Source organism: Thalia democratica, chromosome 9 (assembly GCF_965202585.1).
Source record: "Thalia democratica chromosome 9, ktThaDemo2.hap1.1, whole genome shotgun sequence".
NCBI classification, from domain to species: Eukaryota; Metazoa; Chordata; class Thaliacea; order Salpida; family Salpidae; genus Thalia; species Thalia democratica.
The window spans coordinates 31,463,625-31,485,493 of NC_139173.1; the positions used below are offsets into that span (position 1 = coordinate 31,463,625).

General features: G+C 28.6%; 1 protein-coding gene across 1 annotated transcript in view; it reads left to right on the plus strand.

The window, feature by feature from the left end:
• Positions 1-14,170, plus strand: part of LOC145844393 (structural maintenance of chromosomes protein 1A-like) — a 32,778-nt gene extending 18,608 nt beyond the window's left edge. The window contains exons 18-28 of the mRNA XM_082951790.1: positions 94-210; positions 583-689; positions 893-1,049; positions 7,287-7,412; positions 7,879-8,022; positions 9,325-9,447; positions 10,442-10,636; positions 10,891-11,047; positions 11,654-11,812; positions 13,203-13,330; positions 13,709-14,170. Coding sequence (XP_082807916.1) covers positions 94-210; positions 583-689; positions 893-1,049; positions 7,287-7,412; positions 7,879-8,022; positions 9,325-9,447; positions 10,442-10,636; positions 10,891-11,047; positions 11,654-11,812; positions 13,203-13,330; positions 13,709-13,795 — 1,500 coding nt within the window. The 3' untranslated portion in view covers positions 13,796-14,170. The remainder of the gene's footprint in view (positions 1-93; positions 211-582; positions 690-892; positions 1,050-7,286; positions 7,413-7,878; positions 8,023-9,324; positions 9,448-10,441; positions 10,637-10,890; positions 11,048-11,653; positions 11,813-13,202; positions 13,331-13,708) is intronic.
• The last annotated feature ends 7,699 nt before the right edge of the window (positions 14,171-21,869 follow it).

Below are 21,869 nucleotides of genomic sequence, written 5' to 3' on the forward strand. Positions count from 1 at the left end.
CAAATGTTACAATCAATACAGTAGTTACTGCAGTTGATGTTTTTCATAGTTGTACAGTTCAAAAGTTTTACACAAGGTAATTTCCCTCTTCAGAAACTGGAGGATATCGACAGGGAGCTGCAGAATTTCGAACCGAAATTCATGGAAATAGAAAAGGTCATGGAGGAAAGGGAAGTTAAGATAAACGAGCACAAGAGAACTATGAATGAGGTTAATTTTGATCCATTATTTTAGAAAAAGTTTTTCTCTATTTTAGTAGCATTTTAAACGGATAATAGCTAAGTAAGTTTACTTATGTGTTGATTTTTTCGATACTTTTTGATATCTATTCAACTTTATACAAAAGAAAAACTTTCAAGTAGGTTTAAAGCAAAGTAGAAACAATATTACAAAAAAAATGACATTAAATTTACAGTGTATAAAATATTTATTTGCAATTTAGTTTTTGCGTTTATTTCTCTAAAAAGTAACACTTTTCAGTCATCATACCTTGAAACTACCACCAAAGTTATTTTTATGCAACCGAAGCGTACTTGCAAAGAAACAAATCTTAACAACTTTATCTAAACATTATGTTTTCAGGTGGAAGACGACGTGTTCAAGAGTTTCTGCGTCTCCATCGGAGTGGCCAACATCCGGCTGTACGAGGAGAGGGAGCTGCGGAAGCAGCAGGAAACTTTGAAGAAGAGGTTTTTATTTTACTTGTTTGTTTTGTCAGTTGTAGTAAATTTGAAAGCAACGACAAGGTCTCGCAACAGCCCGCGTTGCTTTTCGATGAAGTTTGGAAAAACTCATCATATTAATTCCGACCCGTGTGAGAACAACAAACTTTAATTAAATCAGAGAAAATAAAAATATTGATACTTAATGGCAAAATTAAATATGTTTACAGGTTGGAGTTCGACAACCAGAAGTCGCGGCTGAGCAACCAATTGGAATACGAGCAGTCGTTGGACACGAAGCAGAACGTGACGAAATGGCGGGAAATGATACGCAACGATGAGCTCGCCATTGAAAAGAACAAGAAGGAAGAAAAAAATGAAATGAAGGTTTTTTGTTCTTAGTAATTATTAAAATAAAACTAAATGTTTTATATGACATACAACTCTTAAATCTTGTAAGTTTTATCTTATAATTATTTAAATATGTTTGTGTCATAGTTTCAGATTTTTTATATATTACAGGGTTGTCACTTTACCTGAAAAAACCTGGAGTTTGACAATTTAGGCAAAAAAAAACTAAAAAACCTGGAACTTGAGAAATTTTGAAAAAAAAGTCTGGAAAAACCTGGAATTTTAACAATTTTCTGTAGTAAAATTTCGATTTGACTCAAAAAATTTATCATAAAAATAAAAAAATTATCATCATAATTTTTTTTTTTATTAAAAACATATTTAAAGTAGCTTTACAGTATCTTTTCAATGTATTTATACTATTTAGTACAGTTTCTTACCTTAAACTTAACTTTAAAATAAAAGTAGACCCAAAAGTGTGTAATTTTAAAAACCTGGAAGCAATTTGGAAAACTTGGAAAAAATTTTGGAAAAAAGAGTTGCAACCCTGTATATAGTGGGTGTCTTGCGAAACACATGTACAGTACACTACCGCTTAAGTACGCAAATTGAACCCGACCAAAAATTGCGTACTTAGCACGATAGTGCGTACTTTTTGATGACATAGTATAATATGAAATTTAGTTGTTTGTTTTCTTTTTTACAACAAGCCACCAAATAATTAAGCCAAATAAACAAGTCTTTTTATTTTAAATAACATTTAATACATAACTCTAATTTGCGAAATTTTTTAATAGGTTTTAAAATGATTTATTTTATCTATAAAAAGCTTCTACATAATTAATACATACATTTAATATAGAAAGTCAATGTCAGTCAATGATTAAAAAAAATATTAAGCTACATTTTGTTTTGTTAGAGGGAAAGTACCAAACTACATTGTGTTTACCAAACATTTTCAAAGCATCAATGTAGGTACATTTAAATTAAATTATGACTTAACTATTTTGTATCTGTAGGTTTTTTAACTTTGTCATCTAGATTTATTTATTTTATAGCATTACAGCTCAAATAACATTATTTTTTTTACTTTTCTGCAACCACGACATAAATATTTAGTTTATTAACATTTAATAACAGGACTGTCACAATCTCAGGCCACTTAGACTACTCAGGATTACTCACCCTAGTTTGAAAGTTGTGAAAATCTCAGGCTAACTCAGCAGGTTGGCCATTCTACCTGGAAACATAAAATAATCTGGAAAAACTTGATGATTGAAAATTTAACCAAAAAAACAGGAATTTTTTAGAAGTTCTAGTATAACATCCTTTACTTTGTCTTTCTGGATAAGTGCGTACTTAAGGCGTGATGCGTACCAAAAAAAGTGCGTACTTAAGCGGTAGTATACTGTACTATTTCAGCAATTATACACCTGTTTTTTATGGCTCACTGAGCATAAAAAAAGCATTCAAAAAACTAACTTTCAAAGTTCAAAGCAAACTAATTAAAGACGATATGTAAGCTAACAAGTAAATTGAGAAAGAAAAAACTAAAGTCAATAATAAAAGATCGTTAAATATCAAACTAACTAAGGTTTGCATAAAAAAAGCATTTCAAATGATAAATTTTAAAATTGAACGAAAGCTAATTAAAGACGATATGTAGGCTAACAAGTAAATTCAGCAACAAAAAAAAATTAAGTTAATAGTAAAAGATGATTAAATATAAAAATAATTTAGGTATATAAGCAATAAAAAAACCTTAATAATACTTATATTGATTTTAAATCTTACTAGTTTTAAGTTTATTCTAAAATTTTAAAGTAAAAAAAACATAAATGTTTTTCGTTATATTTTCTTTACTTTAAAACAAATTACTTTTTTTAACGTTGTTTTATTTATCAAGAAAAGTACCTTAAAGTATGAAAAAGAATATTTATTTTATCTTTTTGATCATTACTTATAAATATAGTTTTTATAACTTGATAGGTTAAATGTACATTTTTTCAATATTTTTTTAGATAACTAAAAATAATGCCAACTAGTTTATTTAAGTATATTTTATTTCAATTTTATAACAAGTTTTTGTAAATAAGATGTTAATGTCAAATTAATCGCGCAAAATAATATTTATAATAAACCATAGTAAATTTCTAATATAACTAGAACTACTTGACTAAAAAAGTATAAAATTACTCACTTTAATATAATACTTTTATTAATAAGACTCATATAGAAAAATTTTTTAATAAAAATAGTTTAAGTATTTAAAAAGGTTACTTACAGATAATCTTAGTAGACTATACAAGTTTTTGTAAAAATTATATGTTTTAGATAGATTTTTAATATTATTATAATTTGTACTTAAAGTATGTTTTAAAAAATATTACGTACTTATGTTAAAAATAATTTATCATTTGAAAAAACGAACTTACATCCCTAATTAAATTTCATCAATTTATATTTTATCTTTATCTTAAATGTCTTTGTATCTTTTTAGTTATTAAAACTATCGGAATATTTACACTACTTATTAAATTTTTTTAAAACAATATCATTAAACAAAAACTACATCACAATTCATGAAGTAATTTTTGATAAAAGCGATATTACGATGAACTTTAACATTATATTTTATCTTATTAAAAGTTTAAAGTTGCAATTAGCAAAACTTAAAAAGTAACTGAAATTTAAAACTTTATTATTTAGCTATTTAACAGTAAACAAAATTATAAACTCAAAAGAGTAATAAAAATTACGGCGTTTTTACAAAAATAAATTATTTATTTAAGCAGAGTGAAAGAAAAAAATCTTTAAATTCATGATTAATATGTAACTGTAAGATAAAAAGTTGAAACTAAGAATGGATTAATTTAACTCAAAACATTTAAACAGACATAAAGTTTGTAAGGGCCAGAGTCTTTTAACTTTTTCTAAGTTTAAGTCAAATATTTTACTTTATTTATCTTCATAATAAGTTAAGTCAAAGAAACTAATACTTACATAAGGTTCGTTAAAATAATTCTTGTTATATTGTTTGTTTTATTGTATCACAATTTTTTTGTTAACTAAACAGTTTTAATAGTAAAAATATATAGTAGTTTTGCAAAAAACAATTTAATTTTTGTGAGCGATAGTTTTCTTATGATTAATTGTGTATGAAAGAGAACTCCAATTAACTAATTTTGTGGATAAAATTAAAATATATAAACTCGAAATTGGCAATATTATCAATAACCACATGGCCGAGCGCTCTAAAGCGCCTGATGTATCTTTATCAGATAAGAGACCCAAGTTCAAATCCGCGCAGAGGCACATTGTCATTGAATTAATTTTTTTTAATTTAATTAATTAATAGTAAATTTTTCTCAAGTAAAGTTTAGTTTTTTTTTAAATATAAAATTATTTTTCTCAAAAACTCAACAACTTCTTTTAACTTATAATTACAAAATATTGTTGATTATATGTTTGTAACTGTATGACTGTTGAAAAAAGTTTTTTTGAATTAGCTAAAAACTTTTTTACAAAAAATCAAAAAGTTACAACCACAACACAATAGAAACTTAAAAATTAAGGAATACATTGAGAGCGACCATGTTAGATCTGTTGAAAATTTTTAATAAAACTATAGGAGGGTAAAGGTTTTTTTTACAAAAGTTGAGACATAGGGGGGTGTGCTTTTATATTTGAAGAAAAGGCCATAGGGTGATCAATAACTTAAAAAAAAAAATTGGCTTTAATATGAAAGCTTTAAGCACTAATAAATGCCTACTTTTTTTAAGAATTTAAAAATATCTTAAAAAAAAAACAGGTAAACTCAAGGAAGTTTAAGATCAAGAGATGTTTCTAGTCACTGAGGGAAGATTTTTTTGATTCGGAGAAAGGCAACCCTGCTATAAAAAATCTAAATTCAAATAAAGATTTATATCTATTAACATAAGTGCACTTTGGTTTGAAATTCACAAAAATATTAATGTTAAGACTATAAATTAGTCCTAATATAGAGTACTTTGGTAAATTTCGTAACAGCAGTGACCACGAGAAGGAAATGAAAGCACCAAATATTAATGTTTAGGTAACTTTAAGTCAAATAAACAAAAACAAAAAGTACTTTCAAGTGTGCACATTTTATAACAAGATTAAAACTATCTTGTTATAAACACCGCAATCCTGACTTTCCTGAATTAAAAAAAAAACTTTTCCTGAGTTTAAAGAAAAATAAAACTCTAACTTAAAAGAAAAAATACTAACTAATTTTAGTTTGTGTCTGATCAAATAAAAGAAAAATAGAATAAATAGAAAAATGAGTAAACCTACATCAGAATTAACTGTTAACCATGCAACAAAAATGTTACAGTGATTAAGCTAATTAACTACATCACTTGTAGATTAAACACATTTAATAAAAAGCTCTCTCATTTTTAAAAAGATAAAGAAAAAAAAGTTATTTTTTAGGAGACCTAGTTTTTTTATTTCCATTGCAGGGTTTATGAGCTGTACTTAATGCTGACAATGGATATAAATTAGCCTTATCTGATGACTCTACATATACCTTATTATTTATTACTTTTCTTAAACTACCCCCCCTTAGAGTAAAATTCCTTCTCTTAATTGGTTCTACATTACATTCCTCAATGGTAGCTGAAAAAAGGTTATTTTCAAAAAATTCTTCAACCAAAAAGTTTAAAAAACTTTCATCAACACTGCTTAATTCAAAACTTAATTTTTAATTTTAAGAAAAAAAATTATTAAAAAAACCACCTACTTTTTTGTTTTTTTTTCATCTCAAAATTTTATTTTTTAATATTTTTAAAATCGCAACATTCAAAGTCTTTTAAACTATAAAAGCAACATTTCCTGAAAATTTGAGGTCTCTAGCTTAAAAAATGAAGGAGGAGATAGATTTTTAGTGATTTAAAGATATATTAGTTTTTGTTTGTGCCTCCCATTAGGAACCTCGGTCACCAATTGATCGCCTATATCTCAAAAATTACTTTGAACTTTATAAATATGTAAAAAGCATCTTGTAGCTTGTATAAAACTCTTTAAAATAAGATCAAGTTGTGAAAAAGGTGATTTACTCCCCTATGCCCTTAAACTATCTAGCTAGTATACTAAGCTTTTATTCTTAAAATAATTTTTTTTTAGACAATTTAATAGTATTAATACCAATGCTTTATAGTCAAAGGGGGGTCCTATCCAGTTTTTGACAAACATTTATTATTTGTTTTAACTTAGCTACTTGACATATTTTTCTAATATTTATAAATTTCTTAGGGTTGCCACTCTTTAAGTCAAAACATATTCCCTGAGTGACCAGAAACTTCTCTGAGTAACCTAAATTTCCTTGAGTTTCCCTGAGTTGTTTTAAATCTTGAAAAAATCAAAGAACTAGCCGCAAGGCTAAAAAACTTCTAAATAAGCATTTATAGAAAAATAAAACTATTTTTTTTGATTAAGTATAGAAACTGAATTTACTAAATCTCATTCTAGATCCAAAAAAAAGTTTTCCTGATATTTATATATATATTTAAAACTTTCCTGAGTTTCCCTGATATTTTCTTTAATTTAAAAATTCCCTCAGTTTTCTTGAGTGTGTGGCAACCCTAATTTGTCTTTTTGCTTGTTTTCAAGTTTTTTTTTCTAAAAATTTGAGATATAAATCAACTGAAGACCATCTTGTTTAAACTTTGATTTGTATATATTTTTTACTCATATTATGTATCATATTATCATTTTATATCATATCATCTCATATAATATATTTTATATCTAAATTATATTTCATTGTACTAAATAAACAAAAATTGTGAACTTCAATGTTTTATATGGTTTGAGTAAAAAATTACAGGTTTTTTTTAGGTTTTTTTGGCTGATATTTTTATTCACAATTTAAATTTCTAGGTTTTCTGGTAAAAATACCAACTTCTTTTTTAAAGTTAGATAAAAGTCCAATTTTTTTTCATTTCACATTTTAAGTTGTTTCACAATTTAGCTTGCCTTAGATGTCATTAGTGCAATTCTAAAACATTGCTATTTCATGCTCAGTGAGTCATAAAAAACAGGTGCATAATTGCTGAAATAGTACATGTGTTTGGCAAGACACCCGTATATAGTTGTATAAGATTTATCAGCTTAACTTGATATCTCTTTTACATAAAATAAGAGTGAATTACAAACAAGTTTTTTATGTTATCTTTGACAACATATCGTTACAAGAATGATTCTAAAAACAATAAAAGTCACTGTGACTAACAAAATCGCTAACAACAGACAATCAGAGAAACGGAGGGTGAACTGGACAAGCTCAAGGAGAAGAAGATGAACAAGAAGCAAATATGCGACGAAAAAGTTGCTCAGATCGAAGTCATCAGACGGGAGCTCGCTGAGTGCACTAAAGTTTGTTTGTTGATAATTAGCAATGCTCAACATGGTAATTGAGCTGTTGTCAAAATGTTTTTTTTTTAACAGTTCAACAGTTTCAGTTGGTAAGCTGTTATCAGTGTGTGTTTTATATCTATGTGATAGCTGCATATCAATATAAAGATAAATAGGTCCCCACTGCCAGTTTGTGTAGTGTAATTTTTGTTATTATTTTAAAATGGTTTTAACTCCTTTTTTCATTTAATTTTGTTTAAGTGAAGTATTATTGATGTAAAACTAATAAAATAAAAATTAAAAACTGCATTTTTATTCACTTCCACCAAAACTTTTACTTATGTCATTAACTTATTTTGAGTTTTTTTTTACAAAGCTGACATATCAAAATGCTTCTTTACAATAAACCATAAAGTTTAAATTTTTTTTAAGCACATTTTGCAAGCCACTTTTTAACTGCTACAAGCAAATAATTTTCCCCAAACAGAAAATGTCGCAGTACCAGAAGCTGTTGTCGGCTCAGGAGCTCCGCGTGGAGCAAAAGAAGGAGGCGAGGCACTCCATCCTGCAGCAGTGCAAGATCGAAGACGTCTACTTGCCCCTGCACGAAGGCAGCCTCACCATCGAAGAGGTTTTTGCTTGAAATATTTAAATGTTATTTATTTAATTGTTAAGAATTATTTAAATGTTAAGTTTTGCGTTCAATTACTTTTGTTGAGACTCATGTTTCATTCGGTAACCTTTTAGTTTTTAGTTACTTCAGTAAATATTTGATTGAAATATTTAAATATCATTTGAATATCATATTTTAAATATCCGTAGATTTTGGAAATTATCCAAAAAAGCGCCCTAAATTTCCCTAAATAAAATTGAAAAAATCATGAATTTCCCTAGATTTTATTTTTTTCAATGTGCTGGACCAATTTTTATGATATATTTATATTATATAACATAATCAAATAAAGTTTTGCGAATCGTTCAATTACTTTCGTTAAGACTCATGTTTTATTCGGTAACCTTTGAGTTTTCAGTTTGAGTTGTGATAAACTGCTTGAACAAATTTCTTTTAGCTTTTCATCCTGCAGTTTATACTATCTCAGCTTATTTGCTTAAATTGTTGTTTATACCAACTTACTTCTTTAAACCCACAACTAATTATGTTGCTGTTTTCTTGTTTCTGTTTTCAACTAGCTGAATGACTTCTTCTCCCAAGAAACGGAGGGTTCGAGCCAACATCAAACACAAGTTTTTTGAGTTTTGTCATATAATTTTGTAAAGTCGTTTCCAGTCATAGTTAAATAATGAATATTAGTTATAATGGTTCACCTTTGAAATGTTTTCAAATGCTAACACAGTTTTTTGTTTTTTATTTCTGATCTGACCATTTCCGATCAGTCTCAAGAAACGGAAAACTTGAACCAACTTCAAGCTCAAGGAACTGAGCAAGTCATTTTAGTTTTCTTAAAAATGGGTTGAAATTGTCAAGCAAAGTATTTTAAATCTACATAACACAAGGTTGCCAAAAGACCTGGAAAAACCCAGAATTTGATAATTTAGGCAAGAAAACCATGGAAAAGCTTGATTTTGAAAATTTAAACTTTAAAATTCCTGGAATTAAAACAATGAAATTTTGATTAGCTACAAAAAATCTATAGTATCATCATTATTTATTGTATCATTTAGATTTTTTATATTGTTAAATGCGTTCAAAGTAGCACTACAGTATCTTTTCAATATTTTTTACTTTCCAAAACAGTTTTTTACCTTAAATTTAATTTTAATTACGAATAGACTAAAAAAATTGTTCTTTGAAAAATCTGAAAAACATTAAAAAATGTTGAAATTTTTTTGAAAAACCTTTGGCAACCTTGATAACAGCATAAAAAAGTAATTATGCAAAACTTTTTTTTCTTAACATTATTTACTCACACAGTCACAGGAAACGGAGAACTTGAGTCAGATGCAGTCTCAGATGCAGGGAACCCAGCTCACCCAAGCCATCTACGACCGAGAAGCCCTGTTGAAAGTCGACTACTCCTCCCTGAAAGATCTCAGGGTTAGTTTGAACGATTTATGAATAAAATAATGAAGTATAGTAGTACAATAAAAATATTTTATCAAAAAAACAAAGTATCTCAGATTGTTGAAGAATTATAACTAAGTTTAAATTGGATGATTTGAGTTATAAAATAATAATAAATATTTCATTAAGAAATATAGAGACACGAGTTTAAAGGTAAATTGAGGAATTATATTTAAGTTTTAAACAACAAAATTCACTTAACTGTATCACTAATAAATTATGTATTTGTTTTTTCTACCTATAGAGTTTACAAGGAAGAAACTTTTGGGTGAGTGATTTTTATTTTAAGCTGAAAAGTAGTATTTTTGTACGACATCAACTTAATTATACTGAATTCCGGATTTTTTTTTGCAAATAGTAGTTTAACGCTTTATTTAGTATTACTTTATAGTTAAGTAATAAAAATAAATAAACATATTTATTTTAGCAAATAGGTTTTATAATTTATTCAAAGAGGTACTAAATTTTACAATTGTATCTACAACAGTACTAAATTCTACTCATTAAACATTAAAATTACTGTATTTGATTAAAAACATAACTATTTAATAACTAGAATAGTACTAACATGTACCCTAATTAACCTGAATAAAATTTAATTAGAAAAAATGGTTTCTTAATACAGTCCTAGCGAAACAAGTTGGCTGGAATACATAATGAAAACAACTTGAAAAATACCTTATTTTATCGAACTAACATATGTTGCTCTGTGTTAAATAAGTTAACACAGCTCTACAGATGATAACTTATTCAATACAGAGAAAATTATGTTACTTTGACAAAGAAGAGTACTGTGCAAGTTGTTTTTATTAATTTTTAATACGGATAACTAGAATAACAAAGAGTTTATAACGATCAAAAAAGTGCTCATGCCTACTCCGAACAACTCGGATACAACTACTATTTAACAACACAACTTGCACATTAAATTAAAACTTGCTTTTTCACAAAACTCGTAACAAAACAGAATTTGGACTGGGACGAGGTGAAGACGGAGACGGAGCGACTGCAGTCCGTGCAGAACGACCTGCAGTCGACCATCCAGCGCATCGCGGCGCCCAACATGAAGGCGTTCAACCACTTGAACGAGGTCAAGTCCAGGTACCACGAGTCCAAGGACCAGTTCGACAACGTCCGGAAGCGAGCGAAAAAGTCAAAGCAGGTTTGAGATAAGGAGAATTTTTGTAATTTGAGCGTTTCAGGCTACGCACCACTAGTTAAAGTTTGTTTGAATAGGTTTAAATTTTAAATTGGTGTTCTAGCTGATCTTATGCTTGGTTAAAATCTGCAGAGTTACCGTGTGTTGTATGTGTTGATTTGATAAAGGTGTTGTTTTAAAGCGAGTCTTTCATAACTTGATGATTTTAAAAGAAACTTGCTGCCGCTGGATAAATTAAATTTAATACAAATTCCAAGGAGTTCGACTACTACCGCAAGACCAGGGTGCAGACGTTCAACCAGTGCTTCGAGTTCGTGGCGTCGCAGATAGACGACATCTACAAAACGTTGAGCAGGAACAACAGCGCGCAGGCTTTCCTCGGGTCGGAGAACGCCGAGGAACCTTACTTGGAAGGTTCGATTTGAAATTGATAAGTTTTCTACAACTGTTACTCAATAATAAAATCAAAAATCAATTAATTTTCTCCGGGAAGGTTTTTTGTTAAAAATGTTGAATAGCAATTAGCAACAAGGATAAATGTTTGTAAACTGTCTAACAAAAATATTTCAAGTGTTTCGTCAAAAAGTTTCTTGCACTTATTCAGACTCTGATAAAATAAGAAAGTACGTACAGATGTTTTGCACGCTAAAACCCCTAAAACGAACATTGTTAATTAACTCAAATAACCCAGCAAATACTTTTAAATGTTCAAGAAACAATGCACAAGTGCTTAGATGTTAACAATAACAAAATTTCAAAAAAAAATTAAAAAAAAATCAATTTATTTCCAGGAACAACCTACAACTGTGTAAATAATCTGACAATAATAAAATTTCAAATTAGAAAAAAAAATCAATTTATTTCCAGGAACAACCTACAACTGTGTAAATAATCTGACAATAATAAAATTTCAAATTAGAAAAAAAAATCAATTTATTTCCAGGAACAACCTACAACTGTGTAAATAATCTGACAATAATAAAATTTCAAATTGGAAAAAACAATTCAATTTATTTTCAGGAACGACGTACAACTGCGTGGCGCCGGGGAAGAGGTTCAGACCGATGGACAACCTGTCGGGTGGGGAGAAGACGGTGGCTGCGCTGGCACTGCTGTTCGCCATTCACAAGTACCAACCTTCCCCCTTCTTCGTGCTCGATGAAATCGACGCCGCGCTGGGTTGGTTGCATTTGTTGGTTGTTAATTAATGAATAACTTCTTTTCGATACTGACTTAAATTAACAATTGGAGACACAAATTAATTTTGCAATTAATTTTTTGTGAACTTAAAATTTTTCAATCTACGCTTATCAAAAGCTGGTTGTTGTTGTTGATTACAATTTTAGTGTAAACCCGATCAAAAAGCATGGTTTCTTTTCCCCAAATGAAAACACTTACTTTTCTTAGACTTTAAAATCTAAGAAAATAAATGCTTTCATTGGCAGAAGGCGTTGAGATAACTTTGGTTGGTTCCTATATTTAATAATAATAATGAAAATTTGTTATTTGATTCACGTTTGGTTGACTCTTCGCCTTCCTTGATTCTCCACTGAATTAGCAAACATATACGAGAAGGATTTTTAAAACTCCCACGTTCATTGGCTTGCAATTTTTAAATGTCACGTTGGTGTTATGACGCGTTGGGGAGAAAACGGCGGCGGTGTTCTGTTGTTCGCCAACCACAAATGCCAACCATCATCGTTCTTCGGGTTGGTTGTAATCGCAGTGTACATTTACAGTATAAGTAAATAGGTTCGGTTCGTTCGGGTTGGTTCTAAAATTAGTAGTATGGTATTATTTTGTAGTATGAAAAATTAGTCTGGTTCATTTCTTCCAACGGAGGATTTTTTTTTCGATTTAAAACATCCAGGAATATAAGTACTTTCATTGGCTTTAAGATAAAGAAATTGACGTAATGTCGCTTGATTATTTTAGTTAAATTCTTTATTATGTCGGTTTATTTTTCATAATAAGTCCATGGTGTAAATAAAAAGCTTGGTTTTTTTCTTGTGATGTGCGAACTTTTTTCAAATTAAAAAAAACTTTGAGGACAACAAGTGCTTTTTCACTTGCAAAAGACTTTAAAATAACTTTAATTGGTATCTTACCTTCCTTAATTATCTTTATTAAATTAATAAACATTAGAAATAATTTATATCATGCCGTTCGTAGGTTGTCTCGGATGCTGCTGTTGTTGGTTGTCAGGTGACTGTTTATTAAATAACATTGAAAATTCACAAACTCTCGCTTACAAAAATTAATAATATAATCCACAACTACAAAGAATTTGCAAGTTGGTTGGTACCTATTTAGTTGGCCTGCTTATTTGCAAACCTAGTTCGAACCTAGGTTAAATTTGACTCATCATTTTTTCCGTTGGCACATACGCTAAGCTTTTTTAAAAATCGGGGTAAATTAGTGCTTCCATTGGCAAAAAGCTTTGAAAAAAACTCATATATTGAAAAAAATATACAGTGTAAATCAGTTTTTCTGAACTTTTTAAAGACTGTGCGCCATTTTTTTCATTGAAAAATCTGTTTACAAAAAATTTATCAATTTGATTGCGCAGACAACACGAACATTGGTAAGGTGGCGGACTACATCAAGCAGATGTCCACCAAGGTGCAGTGCATCGTCATTTCGCTGAAGGAGGAGTTTTACAACAAGGTGGACGCCCTTGTCGGCATATACCCCGTTGTGAGTGGTTTGAATGATAAATTTTGGAAAAATAAATAAACTATTGTTCTTTTGTATAGTTTTAGTTGGTTTCTTAAAAACCAAACAAAAAGCAGCACTGGTTCAAGACAAGTTTTTATTTCAGTTCCAGCTGATAAAAGTTGTTGGCGACAATTTAAACGTTACCGTTATTAAAATAAACAAACAGTTTTTAGGGCAAGACACGTTGCCAGCAATCATCAACTAATTTTTATTTTTAAATCCCGTGCCAGTTGACGCCTTTGCATTTTAAAATCTTTGGGGAAAAGTTAGCGCGACCTTTGACGGAAGGCTTTAAAAAACGAGAGAGATTAAAAACGCGGGTAAAACGAGAGAATAACATTTTTTTTGTTACAACAGCAAGGCGACGGGTGCATTGCGAGCAACGTGGTCAGCTTGGACCTTTCCTGCTACCCGGAAGCGCCCAATCAGGACCAGTTGCCTTGAAGCCAGTCAGTTGGGTGGTTTTTTAATGTTTTATATTGAAAAAACAACAGTGTTGCCTTGTGCCGATGAATGTTATTTTTAAATCTATAATAACCCTTGGTGTCATAATGATAAACTTGTAAATGAGGCTTTTAGTTATAAAATCTTGAAACTTTTTTAAGAGTTGTTTGAAAACTTGATGTGTTTTATTTAAAAAAAAAACTTGATCATAGATTTTTTTAAAAATTGATTTAATGTTTAGGGGAAAACAAGTGCTTTCATCGGCAGGAGGTTGTGTAATAAATGCATATTTGGTTATTAAAGCACAAAATGAAAATACAGTTATGTTTGATTGTTATTATGTCATTATTATAATGTACTTAAAATTGTGTTTTGTACGGGTTTTTACACGTTCATTTTTATAATAATTTGTTGTTAGTTTTTTACTGTTTTTGAGTTTGTTGTCGTTTTGATTATGTTGTTAATAAAGTTTAACTGTATTAATGTAAGATAGTTTATGTACATTTAAAAGTTTGAAACTTTTCGTAGTTGTATCATGATTAGTTTGTAATAAATTACAGCGGTTCGACAAATTAAAAACAAAATTAATGCAAGTATCGTGTCCTACCGACCAGAACAATTTCGCACAAATAATTTGTTTAATTTAAATGTTTAGGAAATTTTAGGAAATAATGCTTGCTTTTTGAATTCAAGGTTTTATTAACTTACATGAAGCTGGCCTACTTGAGTATCATTTAAAAAATCACAAATGCTCGCTCACAAAGGTTTACATTTATTAACATAATTTAGATTAGTTTAACGTCAGATGTTTGATAATGTTGCGTCAATATTCATATTTGCAAACCTAGTTCTAACTTAGGTTGTATAAAACCATCATTAATATCTTTTTCTTATAGCTTCTAAGGTGTTAAGTTAAACATTACATGTATTAAGGTTTTGAAAACGCCGAAAAATACTATAATATATGAAGTGCTGAATTATAAAGTTTATACATTTAATTTTTATATTTTAATAAAATATACTTAGAAAGGTACTCTATAGTACAAAATAAAAACTAGGACTAAATTAGAACATACTAGAAAAGATTAAACTGTACAAATTAAATGTTCAGTTAAATTACAAACTAGAAAAGCATATTATTTTTACTCAGAGATTTACTTGATATTAATTATGTATAAATTTCAATTCAAATTTTTAAACAACAATGCTTACAATAACTATCAAATTTTAATGACTCACATATACCAAATTACGACCTAAGCCTTGTTATTTGTTTCAAAAAACATTTTCAAAATAACCAAAACTAAAATTTGCAATTTGTATGTTGATTTAATTGGTGTGTTAGTAATAGTACTACGATCAAACCATTATAACATGGTGGTTGAGCGTCTAAATAAGTTACTGCATGTACATAAGTACAGCGGCCCTCTAAACATTAATTTTCCCACACCTGGCACATACACTTTAGTTTTTATAAAGTTGCACGAAACTGACACACTTGAACAACATTGAAAAAACCACAAACGCCCACTTACAAAGGTTTTTATAAATTCAGTTCACTATTTGCAAGGGACATTGTTTCTTTGTATCCACAAAGCCATTTGTTAGTAAGCCCAGTTCTAACCTGGGTTAGTATGAATTATTCAAATCCGAAATACGTATACCAGTGTGAGTTATCGATGCAACATTGTAGTTACAAATTCTAACACCCATGCAACGGGTAGGTTTCTGAGAAATTTTCAATCCAGCTTCAATTAGTTCTGACAGCTTATACCAGGTTATTTATTTTGCAATTGCTTTTAGAGCTTTAAAACAGACTGTCTATGTGAAGCATGCTAAACAATGATAAGCTTTCGTGTATTTAAGACATAATCAATGAAAAAACTAGTTATCCAAGTAGAAATTACTTAGTAAGTCTAATTTATAGAATCTATTTATTAACTAGTATACTAACATGTTTAAAATTGATAACCTTTGTTTTATACACGGTACTTCTAATATAAAGTTTAGCTTTACCTATAAAAAACTTTAAGTTGCGACTAAAAACTATTTATCATATAATAAAATGCATTTTATTACACAAAATACATTTCAAAAATACTTCACAACTTATTAATAACTCGTTATCATTATATTTTTTTTAAAATCATATTTGTTTGTTTTATCTAAAAAAACGGATACATAATAAAACACAAGTTTTATTTCATTTCTTTACATTTAATAGTGTTAAATTTTAAAGAAATAAGCATTGCCAAAAAACTACGAAATACAGTAGAGAGCAAAGCAAGTATTGTCTAAAGTTTGAAATTTAGAATTGACGGAGTGTAGTTAACTATGGATTAATTTGTTGTATTAACATACAACTAGTTTGAAAAAACATAAGTAGTAGACAAAAATTAAAGTTATTCTTGGTCAACGAGACTTTTTTTGTTGGATAAAATGTTAACAAACTAATTGAAATGCAAACCTAAGTACCACATGGTGTAATAAACTTTTAAAAACAAGATAAAACAACTCGTCGTTTTTTAGCTCTAGTTTTATCGGAAAGAAATGAATTTTTTATTGAACTGATAAAGAAACAATAACAATTATCCTAAAACATTCTGGATCAGAAAAAACTGCATATTTTGGTTAAATATTTAGTAACTAAAGTCGAACCATACTATTTGTATGTGTTTCATATTTATCACCATTTTCTTCGATGTTTTCAGAAATGTTCGCTTGATTTTGTTTCGGTAACCTGCGTAAATAAAACAGATTAAATTTTTACAGAGCTTAAAAATTAATACAGCAACCTCTAAGATGTAAATTTGTTCAAGTTTTAAACATTAAAAATTTAAAAGTGGTAAAACTTAGAACTGACTATATCAAACGTTATAATGTTAAGCTAATACACTATAGAAACATGAATGATTTTTAAACAGTTTTACAAAATAATGTTAGCATCAATACGAGTGAGCTTTTAGTAGACCACGAACAGAAAATAATCAAAGTATGAATTAACTGCTCAAGATTAAATGATAAATATAAAAAAGTGAAAAAGCAATTTTAAAAAAAACAAACCTTCTATATTTGTAAAAGTTGCAATATTTTTATAATATTGGTAACCAAAAAAAAGTACTCCTAATACTATAAAAAAAGAAAAAAAGTTCCTACTAAACAAAAAGCTTAAAGTCAATTTCGACTGTACATTATTAAAAAAGTAAACATAAAGTAAAAAACATAAAAAAAAATTAAACATTCGAACAAACCTTCCGTGTTTGTAGAAATACTCCGCCTCCCCTACCGTCGCCATCATGTCCACCCCGGTGGTTTCCGGGAACCCCATGGTTACCATGGCGCCGACGACGGCTATCAGGCAGTTGATGGTGCCAGGCAACCACGGGACGGTTTCTTTGAAGGTGAGCAGCAACGGGGCGATGATGGAACCGATGTTGCCCACCACCGACGCCAAACCCACCGCGTTCGTTCTGTTTGTAAATTATAATTTATTCGTGTTTGTTTTATTCGCAGTTTTTATCATAGTTAGCATTGTTCTATTAAAAAAAAATGTTGTGTAATTAACTAAAGACATATTTTAGTTTACTAGGATTTTTATTGAACTAACTCTGATTTAATCAAATTGATTTTCACATTTGGCAATGTTTTTTTAACGAAAAATAAGGTTAGTTTCAAAATAAAAATCAGCATACATGGTATTTTGTTTGCTAATGTAAAAAGGGGTTTGTCCTTAAATAAGAAACGTTTCGTTTTATTTTTGTTTATTTTATTTGCAACTTTTATCAAGCACACATTTTATTAATTTGTATTTTTGATTGCACTTGTCGTTTAGAACACGTTTTAATACTAGTTTATGTTTTAATTTTTTTATTAGTTTTTATTAAAAAAGTTTTTTATTATAGCTTCATTTCTTTCTATTTGTACGTTGTGATTAATTTTTTAATGTAAAATAAAGTCTGTTGTTTTAGGTAATGCTTTACTATATCAATATTTACTTTATTTTCTATTACATCGAATACACCTTTTTCTTAATTTCAGTCCTAAAAATCCAAATATGATTTAAATACATTTTAATTTATTTAATAGTATAAAAAAAAATGTTTAATCTCTAAAAACAAAGTTTACTAGAGTTAGTATATCTTTATTGAGTTATGCAATAACAACTGTGGTTTTTATGAAATGTTCGGAATAATTTTTTTTTTTAACAATAATAACGAAGATATGAATTAAGCTTAATATACGAACTTTTTAGTTTTAAATAAGTCAACTAAATAATTTTGGTTTTTGTTGTATTTAACTGTAGCTGATACTCAGTTTTTGTGCAAAAGATATTTACAAAAGTTAATTAAAAACATATTTTGTAAACTTAAACAAAATATTGTTTAGAAACTTTTGTTAGTTTGACTGACTTTCGGTATGAAAACAAGTGAAATAAATAACATCTTAAGAAGTTTTATAAACCTATCAATGTACAAAGTTTTATAAAATGTATTCAATGGCCTAAAATGATTTTAAAATATTTGATAAATTTATTGTTTTAGTCAAATAAACAACTAAGATTGTAAGTGTTGTTTTATAAATTTCTTAAAGCTTAATTATTGTAGGTTGTAACCAATTAATAGACTTTTTCTGTTAATATAATAAATTAAAAATTTTGTTTTGCATTTTTAAATATATTTGCAAAGTAAAATATCAACCAATATAAGCGAATAATTTTAGTAAAGTTTTATTTAAATAATTTTTCACGTCAAATGTATAAAAAATTGAAAACTTACCTCAACACGGTTGGGAACAATTCGGCTATGAACTGATAAACTATCGCGTATGCCCCGGCAATAAAGCACTTTGTCATCATTGAAAACACTATAACTGCCAGTTCCGCACCTAAATGAAACATACGAAGTTAGTTTGAATATTTTCTAAATAAACTTACTATAAAAAGTTTTCAAAATATAAAAAATATCACAACTGTCCGCTCACTGACATATTTAAGAAACACTTGAATTTATACTAAAGCTTATAGTTAAACAAATTAAAATATCATTTAAGAAAAATTAAAACGCTGTGGTAAAAACAAAATATTCCAACTGTTAGTTATTTGGTTGTAATAGTTGGGATAGCGTTTTGATGGTTGTAATAGTTGCTTGATTATTTTAGTTAAATTCTTTATTATATAAGTTTATTTTTCAGATCAAGTCCATGGTATAAATAAAAAGCTTAGTTTTTTTTGTTGTGATGTACGAACGTTTTTCAAATTAAAAAATCTTTAAGGACAGCAAGTTTTATCACTTGCAATAGACTTTAAAATAACTTCAGTTGGTTTCTTACCTTCCTAAATTATCTTTATTAAATTAATAAACATTAGAAATAATCTATTTCATGCCGTTCGTAGGTTGTCTCGGATGCTGCTGTTGCTGGTTGTCAGGCTCACTGTTTATTAAATAGCATTGAAAATTCACAAACTCTCGCTTTAAAAAATTAATAATATAATCCACAACTACAAAGAGTTTGCAAGTTGGTTGGTACCCATTTAGTTGGCCTGCTTATTTACAAACTTAGTTCAAACCTAGGTTAAATTTGACTCATCATTTTTCCTGTTGGCACATACGCTATACTTTATAAAAATCTGCAACAATAAGTGCTTCCATTGGTAAAAAGCTTTGAAATGTTTAAAAAAATATACAGTATAAATCAGTTTTTCTGAATTTTTTAAAGACTGTGCGCCATTTTTTTCATTTAAAAATCTGTTTACAAAACACACTAAAGCTTGAAATAGCTTCTATGTATAAGCTTATGAAGTACATTTTGTTTCGTAGACAACACAAATGTAGGTGCTTATATAGATAGAAAAATGCAAAATAATTTTGAAAATACCAAACGAAACTAATTCAAAGTTTGTTCAGCTGATCGGAGGAGTGCAGTTCGTTCAGTTGCCAATCTGCACAATAAAAATTTATTTGTTTTAAAAATTTTGAATAAACGATCCACGTTTTTGAATTTAATGTTAATCCGTTAACACACAGAAACATACGTCGGTACAACAAAAGAAGGATACTGTATAATTTGTTTTATATAATATTTTTTTGAATTTATCAATTTAACTCCGCAGACAACACGAACATTGGTAAGGTGGCGGACTACATCAAGCAGATGTCCACCAAGGTGCAGTGCATCGTCATCTCGCTGAAGGAGGAGTTTTACAACAAGGTGGACGCCCTCGTCGGCATATACCCCGTTGTGAGTGGTTTGAATAATAACTTTTGGAAAAATATTAACATAAACTACTCTTCTTTTGTATAGTTTTATTTGGTTTCTTAAAAACCACAAAAAAAGCAGCACTGGTCCAAGACAAGTTTTTATTTCAGTTCCAGTGTTACTGCTAAAAGTTGTTGGCGACAATTTAAACGTTACTGTTATTAAAATAAACAAACAGTTTTCACAGCAAGAAGCGTTGCCAGCAATTATCAACTAATTCTTATTTGTAAATCCCGTGCCAATTGACGCCTTTGTTTTTTAAAATCTTTAGGGGAAAATTAGCGCGATCGTTGACGGAAGGCTTTAAAAAACGAGAGAGATTGAAAACGCGGGTAAAACGAGAGAATAACATTTTTTTTATTACAACAGCAAGGCGACGGGTGCATTGCGAGCAACGTGGTCAGCTTGGACCTTTCCTGCTACCCGGAAGCGCCCAATCAGGACCAGTTGCCTTGAATCCAGTCAGTTGGGTGGTTTTTTTTATTGTTTTATATTGGAAAAACAACAGTGTTGCCTTGTGCCGATGAATGTTATTTTTAAATCTATAATAACCCTTGGTGTCATAATGATAAACTTTTACATGTGATGTTCAGTTATAAAAGTAGTCTTGAAGCTTTTTTTAAGAGTTGTTTGAAAATTTTATGTATTTTATTTAAAAAAAAATTGATTCTATTTTTGTAATTTTCTTTTTTGAAATTGATTTAATGTTTAGAAGAAAACAAGTGCTTTCATCGGCATGAGGCTGTGTAATAAATGCATATTTGGTTCTTAAAGCACAAAATGAAAATACAGTTATGTTTGATTGTTATTATGTCATTATTATAATGTACTTAAAATTGTGTTTTGTACGGGTTTTTACACGTTCATTTTTATAATAGTTTGTTGTTAATTTTTTACTGTTTTTGAGTTTGTTGTCGTTTTGATTATGTTGTTAATAAAGTTTATCAGTAATAAATGTAAGATAGTTTATGTGCATTTAAAAGTTTGAAACTTTTTGTAGTTATTTCATGATTAATTCGTTATAAATTACAGCGGTTCGACAAATTAAAATTGTTGCAAATATCGTGTCCTACCGACCAAAACAGTTTCGCACAAATAGTTTGTTTAATTTAAATGTTTAAGACATTTTAGGAAATAATGCTTGCTTTTTGAATTCAAGGTTTTATAAATTTGCACGAAACTGGCCTACTTGAGTAGCATTTTAAAAATCACAAATGCTCGCTTACAAAGGTTTAAATTTATTAATGTAAATTGAAGCTTGTAAAATAAGGTTTTTTTGATTGAAGAACTCCTACTTATATTTGGAAACCTAGTTCGAACCTAGGTTTGCAGAAAATCATTATTATTTTTGTTTAATATTCTCTGGAGTATTAAATGTAACGTGACATGTAGAAGTAAAGTTTCGAAAAGGAAAAGAAATAATATAACATATGACGTGCTGAATTTTAAAGTTTATAAATTTAATTTTTATCTTCAAATAAAATTATACTTAATAAGGTACTCTATAATACAAAATAAAAACTAGAACAAAACTCGAACTAGAACAAACTAGAAAAGATTAAACTGTAACGATTTAATGTTCAGTTAAAGTACAAACTAAATAAACATATTATTTTACTCTGAGACTTACTTGCAGGGTTGCCACTTTACCTGGAATTTGGTAATTTAGGCAAAAATAACCTGGAAATTTGATCATAAAACCTGGAAAAACCTGGAAATTTTAATAATTTTAACTTTATCAGTAGTAAAATTTCGATTTGACACAAAAAATCTAACATATAAATAAGATTTTTTTGTCATCATCAAAATTTTTTTTTAT